Source organism: Cucurbita pepo, chromosome 2, assembly GCF_057944985.1.
Source record: "Cucurbita pepo subsp. pepo isolate OVF chromosome 2, ASM5794498v1, whole genome shotgun sequence".
Taxonomy (NCBI): Eukaryota; Viridiplantae; Streptophyta; class Magnoliopsida; order Cucurbitales; family Cucurbitaceae; genus Cucurbita; species Cucurbita pepo.
Genome location: NC_141799.1, coordinates 10,339,719 through 10,349,085, shown reverse-complemented (window position 1 = coordinate 10,349,085; position 9,367 = coordinate 10,339,719). Strand labels below are relative to the sequence as shown.

Sequence of the window (9,367 nt, the reverse complement as noted above, 5' to 3'; positions counted from 1 at the left end):
AATGTAGGTGAACGAAATAGTAACGTACACAAAAATAAAGAATAAAAAATGCTAGTTCAACTACATGTTACTACAATCTTGAACACTTGTGAATTTTTGTATTTTTTCTAATTAATTAATGTGGTTGATAATTATATAAGGTGAACCATTTATCTTGTATCAATTGAATAACTTCTCTCTCAAATTATTCAATACTTTACTTTAGCAATTTTTCGTATTTTTTTTATAGCATCTATTATAATTACACAAAAATAATAATAATAAGTCTCGAACTTGTAATAACGTCAACCATCAAGATCTTTAAAAAAAAAAAATAATATAGCGTTTTGTTTAGCTATAATTTTTACATGTACAAACAAAGTAGAGAGGAAGCTCAAACATATAGAAACAAACCACCGTCCTTGCCCACATGAATGGTAGCTAACACAATAACAAACATAAACCACAAATCCGATAATCAAAGCACTAAGCCAATCATTATAAATTTAAAAGATCCATTCACAAACTGCTATTAACTTCTCCTGCTGTAGTCTTGGACTCCATGACCGAGTCATAAGAAGCATGTAATCCAATCAAGATATAGTAAATCAACAGAATCCCAGTCCAGATTCCGAACCTTTCAAATGAAGCTTTGTCGATGGAGCCAAGAAGGAAAAGGTTGATGGCGATCGACAGTGAAGGCAGCCACGGGACGAGCGGCACGCCCCACACGCGAGGCTTTTTGGCCTGTGGGACACCGAGCCATAGGGCCAGAGTTGAGAGAAACCATATGGAATTGGACACCACCAAGCCGATCCAGCCGTCGCTTGAGCCCCAGTACACGGCAGTTGCTATTGAAGATCCCACGATTAGAACAAGGCAGATTATGAGCTTGTTTCGGGCGGATGGTGTCGTTTCACCGCTGACGTAGTAGCGTCGGACGATCAGGCCGATGGCTACCAGCATGAAGATGAAGAGGGTGGAGATAGAGAGGAGGTTCGAGAGGATTCCCAAGCTTGTAAAGAAGGCGATTATTGCTGTAGCAGCGAGCATTGTGGCTGTTGCATTCACTGGAGTGCCCGTCCTTTCATGCACTTTGGCGAACCATGGTGAGATCATGTGGGTTCTGGCAATGTGGGTAAGATAGCATGCCTGTCCAACCGCATTAACCAACAACACGGTGGTCATGCCTTTAATAGCACCAGCAGCCACAATGTACTTAGCCCAACCCCATCCAACAGCCTCAAAAGCCACTGAAAACGGCGCGTCCTCATCAATTTGTTGGTACGGCTGCATCAAGCACAAGGTAACCGCAAGAATGCAATAGGCTAATGTGGTGATCACCATTGATCCAACAAGACCAATAGGTATATCTTTAGCAGGGTTCTTAGTTTCCTCAGCCATTGTCGAAACGGCGTCGAATCCAACGTATGCAAAGAACAAAACGGCAGAGGCTACGAAGATGCCACGAGGGCCATAAGGGGCAAAGGGAGTGAAGTTTTTCGGGTTGGCCTTGGTGAGGCCGGCAATGACAATGAAGAGGATGATGGCAACGTGGAAAATGGAAGCAATGTAGTTGAAGCGGGAGGAGCCTTTGGTGCTGGCTACAGCCAAGGTGCAAATGACGATGATCACAATGATGGCGATGGGGTCGAGTTGGTTGTAGGAGTCGGGGAAAGACGAAACGTGGATGCGAAAATCGTTCGGATGGTGATTGCACAAAGTGGCAAAGTATGAAGTCCATGAACGGGCCACAGCAGCGCTGCCAATTATATATTCGAGGAGAATGTTGCCCGCTGCGATGAATGCCACGAAGTCTCCTAGTTCTACCCTTAGGTAGGCGAATGATCCACCTGAACAAATAATTACAACGAGCTCCTGTGGTTAGTAATTTAGAAAAAACTAAAAGGGAATCTAGAATAATTTTAAATTTGGATTATTGTAAAAGTATTGTTGAATTCAAAATATTTTTACCCTTTATATTTATAGATATTTTATACTTCTTGCATTCAAAATCTAAATTTTGTTTCAACCAATTAAGATGTCATAATAAAAATTTCAATACAATAACACAAAAATAAGACCCACTTCATTAAAGAAAAAAAAAAAAAAAAAAAAAAAAAAAAAAAAAAAAAAAAAGCACATGTTAGACAACTTTTTAATTTTTTTTTTTTAATATTCAAAATACTATTACAGTTGGTACACATTTTAAAAATACTCATGAACTTTCAAGAGTAACAATAATATTCTTAACTTTAGAAAAAATATATATATAAATTACCATTGGTACCCTTACAATTAAAAAGGGAGATGATGTATAAGAAATAGATAAACCGTCTCCATTTCTATATTAGAGTTTAAAAATATTTTTGAATTTTTTTTATAAAAGTTAAAGGTATAATTCTTTTCCAAAGTTGAAGAGAATCTCTAATAAAATTTAAACATTTTTTTTTTTTATAGTCAAGAGGTGGAAAAGAATTAGTAAAGAATAAAATAATGAATAGAAAATTAATAGAAAAAATACAAGAATAAGTGTATAAAATTTTAAAACACTGTCGAAATAGAAATTAATTTAAAAATAAATAATAAAATATATAATATTTTGATGACAAACATAAACCAAATAGAAAAAGGCATGTACCAGCTGCTGGGATCTCCACGGCAAATTCAGTGTAACAGAAGACTGAAAGCATGGCGGAGACACCGGAGACGACATAAGACAAGACGACAGCTGGGCCGGCGTGTTTCTTAGTCTCAAGACCGGTGAGGACGAATATTCCGGCGCCGATGACAGCGCCGATACCGAACCACATAAGGTCCCACCATGTGAGGCTCTTCTTCATCTCGTGCTGGCTGCAAGCCTTCATCTCGACGAGCTCAATGTGCTCCCCGGACCTGGCCGTGAGCCGATCCAAGAGCCGGGCCGGCGTCTCCTTCAACGCTTTAGTGTAATTTCCCCAACTCTTAAACGACTCCTCTGGTAGAAAATCTTGCTTCGAACAACCACAAGATCTTCTTCTGATCCCTTCTCCACCACCGGCATCACCGTTTGGTTGACCCATTATGAATTCACACTGAAACAGTCAACCAAAAAAGAAACTAATGGAGAGAATCAAGTAACTTAAGACAAGACAGGAGAATAAGAAAGGAAAAGGGGGTTTATAAAGGAAAAGGGCTTGTACCACACTTCTTAACTCCAAATCATTCTCAACTGGATCCTCAATCATATTCCAATTCAAGCTGAATTTTAAAACTATTCTCCTAAAACTAGATTTAGTTAAATGAACGGATGGTTAACTTCAAACAATACGGTTTTACTTAGGGTACAATTATATATAAAAATATTTATTTAACTTCATAATTACTTTACTCACAAATTTAAGTATTATAATTAGTATGTAGTTTAATAAAACTCTACAAAATAGTCTTTACGGTCGAGATTAATCGTGAGAATTTTATAATATTCTAATATTCTAATACTCTACTTGCCTGAAGTCTAACACGTGGACCATTGTAAAAGGGAGAGAATTGAACTTGAAATTGTTGTCATGGGTTCACATAGTTGACTTGGATACAAATGACAAAATCGAACTTTTATTAAGGATAAATTGGTGACACCAGTCTAAGCAATCAGGTAAGTGGCTGTACTATCCGTATGGTTAGAAACCGATGTTGTATGATGACACATGCCCCATAGTTCTGCACGTGTCATATGCTTGATATGCGTGAAATGTTTATGAAATGATGTGATGCGTTTGACGATATGTTTGAGATGTGTTACGTGAATGATATAATATATGTTATGGTACCATGTGTTTAACGATATGTTTAAGATATGTTATTTCTATTTTCTTGTCTTAAATTAAACGTGTAAGTTCATGGCTTCATTTGCAAATATTGTATTTCGAACTACCACCTATGTTATTTATGGAATTCATGTGGTGATGCTTCTAATTTAAGCAAGAATATTAAGGACGTTACATTACGAGTGTGATATGTGATGAGAGAATTGATGGTGTTAATATAACACATGCGGAATCAATTTGGATCTTAAGCACTCTAAGTACATCAATTATAGTAAATTAGCTTGCATGTTCAAAAGCATTAAAACTCAATGAGTTTGAATACTAACCTTTTGTCGCTTAAGTTTCTTCACGAACTGGTTTCGAACCACCACTAGTGTCTTCTCCACTATTCTCCGGCCTTAGAACGGGATTGTGGAATCCGGTGAGTGACTAAACTTGGGAGGGATTTAGTATATATGAAAATAGAGTTTTTGAGAGGTTTTTCTCAATGTTTTTTTTCCAAAGGAAGACCTTTCATGTACCATGATCACTCTATTTACAGAGTCATGTTTGGATGTTCATGTAAATTTGAGATCACCAAATTTTGACACTCAAATGTTTGGGATTATGTAGCAAGCATGCATGTTTGAGTTAACCAAATTTTGACACTCAAAATTCCACTAGAACTTGTGGGGTTTATATGGCAAGCATGCAAGTTTGGTTAAACCAAATTTTAACGCCTCAAAATTCCACTAAGAAGTCAACATTTTGACTTTTTTCATTTTAATTCAACAATTAATTTGAATAATTAATTTCAAATTAAAGTAATATTAAATTATTAATTAAACTATTTAATTAATATTTAATATTAACTCAACACCAATCTCAATCAATTCCAACACATTTGATTAAAATATTTAAAACTTATTTAAATATCTCAAATTCTCTCTTTTTGTTTAATTCATAAATAAAACAAAAATGCGGTTAAATATATCGTATATATGTAGCGCATATTCCCTAATTTGAATTCGAACACTTCGAACTCACTCGTCACACTGTTCTATTGTTTAGTCCGATGTGAGCTAGCAGAGGGACCTAATGGACCTATAGATCATGGGCTCCAACGATCCAAGATTAACCGGTTAAACTCATTAACCTTGTTAATCAACAACACTCGTTAACTACTAGGACACTCCACTATAGTCTAGTAGTTGCACTCCCCTAACTATAGATATATTTCTGTCAATTTGATATAACCATGATTAGTAAGTCGATCCTTCACAGGTTGTTCGTAGCTAAAGATAGGTCAATTAGCCGTTTTACCCCTAAAGTTGCTTCTTGTTCCTTATGTCCCACTGATGTTAGGTCATGCCGGTAAAAAAAATTTATGTTAGGTCATGCCGGTAAAAAAAGATATTAAACAAATCAACTAATATCATCTCTCTTCCATCCTCTCACACGCCCACTTTCCCCTCAATACTCAACCAACTCCCCGTGCTCTCTCCCTTTCTTCCTATTCTCATTACATTATGTGCACATTTGTCCTAACACCACTATCTCCCATCATCAAAAATGGAAATCTTTCTCTTACAATTACAACATGAATCAATTCTGCAGGATGGTTATAAGCTTCGAGGGACAAGTCAAGCCAATCTTAAAAATAAAATAGAATGTCGGCCAACCAAGTAAATGACGTTATTATTGACATTGTTATATTTGATGCTGACACGTGCCCCGTGGTTATGCACATGTCATATATTTGATAAGTGTAAATCGTTTATGAATCGATATGACTATGATTTTATATGTATATGTTATAATATGTGAATGGCATGATAACTCTTACGTTATGATATGTTTGAGTAGAATACGAGAATGATGCAATGAACGTAATGTAATGATATGACTAAGATATTATTAATATAACGACACGGTTAGGTTATGTATAGAAATTGATATGGTTATGATAGATTGAAAAAACGATATATATATAGGTTATGTGTACAAAATGATAGATTGATAAAACTATATGGTTAGGGTGCGTTTGGAAAACAATATGCCTAAGGTATGTCCATGAAATGATACGACTATGAGATGTATAAGGACAATAAGGTTATGACAAGATTAAAAATACGATGTGACTAGGATATGCATTATAGGGTAGGTTTTGTTGGATTCAAACTCTCGTCCAAATATAACATATTTTAACTTGGATGTAATAACTTGCTATATATAATACACCCTATTAATTGTTATCAAGGATGGTATATATTTAGAAAAATAAGGTTAGAAAAATAGTGAGATTTAGATGGTACAACCGAGTAAATATTTGTTGTATACCAATTTGATATGATATATATGAAAGAAACAAAACAATGGATTTGTGAACAAAGCAAAAAGTTACCAACTTAAACTCCAACAAAAAAAAAAAAAAAAAATGAAGCCTCAAAACATAAACATATTCTTTCTGTCATATTGCTTGCTTTTAAATCAAACATGATTATTAGCTCATGTTTTGTAGAATCCGACTCAAAGATACAACATCTGTTTTTCCCGTGGGAAGTTGCAATTTGGAATCATATGAAGGATTCAATTCTCTTGGCTCACTGCAAGTCTAAAGACAACGATTTAGGCGAACATGAAATCGACCTTGGAGCGAAATACTCTTGGACCTTCAAAGAAAATTTTTGGCAATCAACACGATTTTGGTGCAATTTTAGCAGCAAACACGGACATGCTTCCGGTGAAGTATTTTGGCCAGAAATGGAAAATTGGTTTAGCGATCAATGTTATAATAGTATTTGTACTTGGGCAGCAAAAGACAATGGCATTTCCTTGCGCCTTGGTTCTTAAGAATCATATCTATTAGAGTACCCTTGGAAATGATCGTTGAGTTTTATTCGGTTGATTTAAACACAACTTCCAAGGATGTTGAGTTTCATTAGGTTATTCTTGATCTAGACACAAGAAAACCCTTATTGCTTTTCTCTTTTGGAGATTGAAGGTCAATTATTTTGTACTTGTTGAGCTAAAATGTATATGATGATAATAAAAATAAAACATGATATAGTTATATATATATATATATATAAACTTTTTTTTTTTTTTTTTTTTTTTTTTTTTTTGGAAAGATACAAGTTGTAAGGACCGGGCTGACTCGTTGGCTTCATAAAAGAACGAATTTTTTTTAGCGAAATAAAACAAAAAAATTTAAAACATAATATACATTATATCAAAATAAAGTTCATACATAAGTTTTTAAAACACAACCCAACATATTGAAGACACAAAATACCGAATGGACACAAAACGTTTTGAAATAAAAAGTTTGAGGACGACGGGTGAAACTTGTCTACGGCACCTACTCCAGAGTCCCCTCCAGACCTCAAAAAGCTCCTTATTACCTGAAAAATATGAAAAATAAGAAATGAGTACAAAGACTCAGTAAGTAGCCTACTTGTAGGCTCTTAATCATGTCCTTGATATGCTAGAGTATCACACTCTTTCTTTTCTTTTTCTTGTTCTGGTTGTAAGTACTTACGCTCTTTAGTTCTTATCCTTGACTTGTGGGTTCATATCTCGATCTATCTTGAGAACCTTGGTTCTTGGATCCTTAAACTTTAGTTCTAATCCAAGGGCCTTAGTACTATGGTTCTTAGGTCTTGGTTCTAAGTCTTAGAACTTAGAGCTTGATCCATGTTCTAGTCATTGATCTTTGTCTTGTTCTTGGTAATTTCTAGGTTCTTGTTTTGCTCTTTCAAGGATATCTAGTACTAAATTATACTTTACCCTATATATCATATTTGATATTTTATTATAAGCAAATATCTTTTTACCATAGGTAGCTTTTCATATATTGTTATTTCAATTTATTTCTTTTTTCCTATCCTTGTAATTTATTTGATTATAAATAGAGAAAATTGACACACCATTCAGGTGGGGGTGGTTTTGCAAACATTCTCAGGTTCGTTCTCCAAGACACTCCCCTAAGATTTACGGTACTATTCATGAACCTGACAACCGTTATCCAAGGTTTCATGCGTTCCAATTGAAAGAGTTTCATAATATTTGGAGGTTATCTAGTTCATGAACCGAAGCTAAATTAACTTATGGGTATTATGATCATTTTACATCATTTCTTGGTTTTCCTACTTAACCTTTTCAAATGACCACCAAATTTCATATATAGTCTTAACATACCATAATATGCATTTGAGTTAACATGCAACAGTTCATGCAATATTAACAAACATGCTCAACGGGAAGATAACGTCCATCTTCATCCGGAGCGAAGATTTCACATATTTTCTTTCCTCCTTTATCATGCATACATGCGATATCACATTCTCACTCTAAAATGATTTCAAAGTCAATCATATCTAGATTCTATTGATTTTCTTAATTAATTTATTTGCATGGCTTACATGCTAATATGTTAGGTCTAGCTAGCTAAGTTTATCAATTTTACAGCATGCATGCTTAATCCAAGCAGTTCCTACAAGTACTACTCGTGGGAATCCAAAAGGTTACTTACTTGGTTAACGCGTGTTTTTTCGATCTCGAGTCTCTCACTGGAGAGGGTTCCAAAAATTATGAAAATTCCTCGATGGGTCCTAATTCACATAATAATAAGGTCAGTATTTTAATTGGGATGAAAAACAAGCAAACAGGCGAAAAAGGGGTGAGAATAAGGGGCTCCACGTGCCTGCACGCACAGGCAAGCTCCCCCACGCGCTGGCACGCGCCCCTCACGCGCAATGAACACAGGCGGTCAGCTCGGGCATCGCGTGAGCATTGGCTCACATCGAACCCCAACGACGCAAACTTACCCTTTAAATTTTTTGGAAGTCACACATGGCGCACGGGTCAATTTGGTGGTTCCAGACGCTGTTCAATTCACGTGAACATTTTGATTTCGGTTTGACGCGAATCTGCGCATATTGATGCGTGTCAACAGGTAGGCTGAATGCATTTCTCTAGCAAAATGCTGCCACGTGTCACTCACTGGCTCCACCGCGCTACTTTGTAAATTAGGCGACGAGTGGCAACAATTTTCTCTCTCATGCGTGTTTTAAATTTTCTACGACTTTCCCACTCAATTCGGTCACCCGTGCTTCCAGGAAGCGGAGGGTGTCAGGGACTTCTTTGAGGAATAGCATTTCCTCCTCTATTAGCGTAAGCCGGTCGGCTTGTGCTTTGGGTGTTGACTTTGTCGCTGACATGATTTCGGTCTTTACGATGTTACGGAGCTAACAAAGCTGTGATACCACTTGACACAATCGCACTTTCGAAGGCAGCGGACTAGCGATTGTGCGGCACTCAGTTTCCAACGACAAGTGAGCTAAGCCAGTTTGTTCTTGCGTCGCCTACGGCCAAGCGACGTATGATCGAGCCTCTAGCCTCGGTTTTAAAAGAAGGTTTTAAAAAACGAGGAGAGAGAGAGATTTTAGAAAGAGAGATTTTGGAAAGAGACGTTATATAAGCAAGCAAGAGAAAGATAACAATAGCTTAGCATATATAACCTTGGGTAGGGAGAAGTTTACAACTAGTCATATCCCAGTACATTCTGAGCCATTTTATGTCTGGCATGCCTAGGCATGATA

General features: G+C 36.2%; 1 protein-coding gene across 1 annotated transcript; it reads right to left on the bottom strand.

Annotated features, from left to right (window-relative positions):
• Positions 1-475: 475 nt before the first annotated feature.
• Positions 476-3,090, bottom strand: LOC147793620 (cationic amino acid transporter 1-like). Its single transcript, XM_087121689.1, has 2 exons — positions 2,621-3,090; positions 476-1,832 (listed from the first exon to the last, which is right to left on the bottom strand). Exons 1-2 carry the CDS (start codon positions 3,039-3,041, stop codon positions 499-501), a joined length of 1,755 nt encoding a protein of 584 aa, XP_086977815.1. The 5' UTR covers positions 3,042-3,090; the 3' UTR covers positions 476-498.
• Between the last annotated feature and the right edge of the window lie 6,277 nt (positions 3,091-9,367).

Coding starts and splice junctions, on each gene's coding strand:
- LOC147793620 (XM_087121689.1), bottom strand. CDS start 3,041: ATGGGTCAACCAAACGGTGATGCCGGTGGTGGAGAAGGGATCAGAAGA. Junction 1,833..2,620: donor CGTGGAGATCCCAGCAGCTG/GTACATGCCTTT, acceptor TTATTTGTTCAG/GTGGATCATTCGCCTACCTA.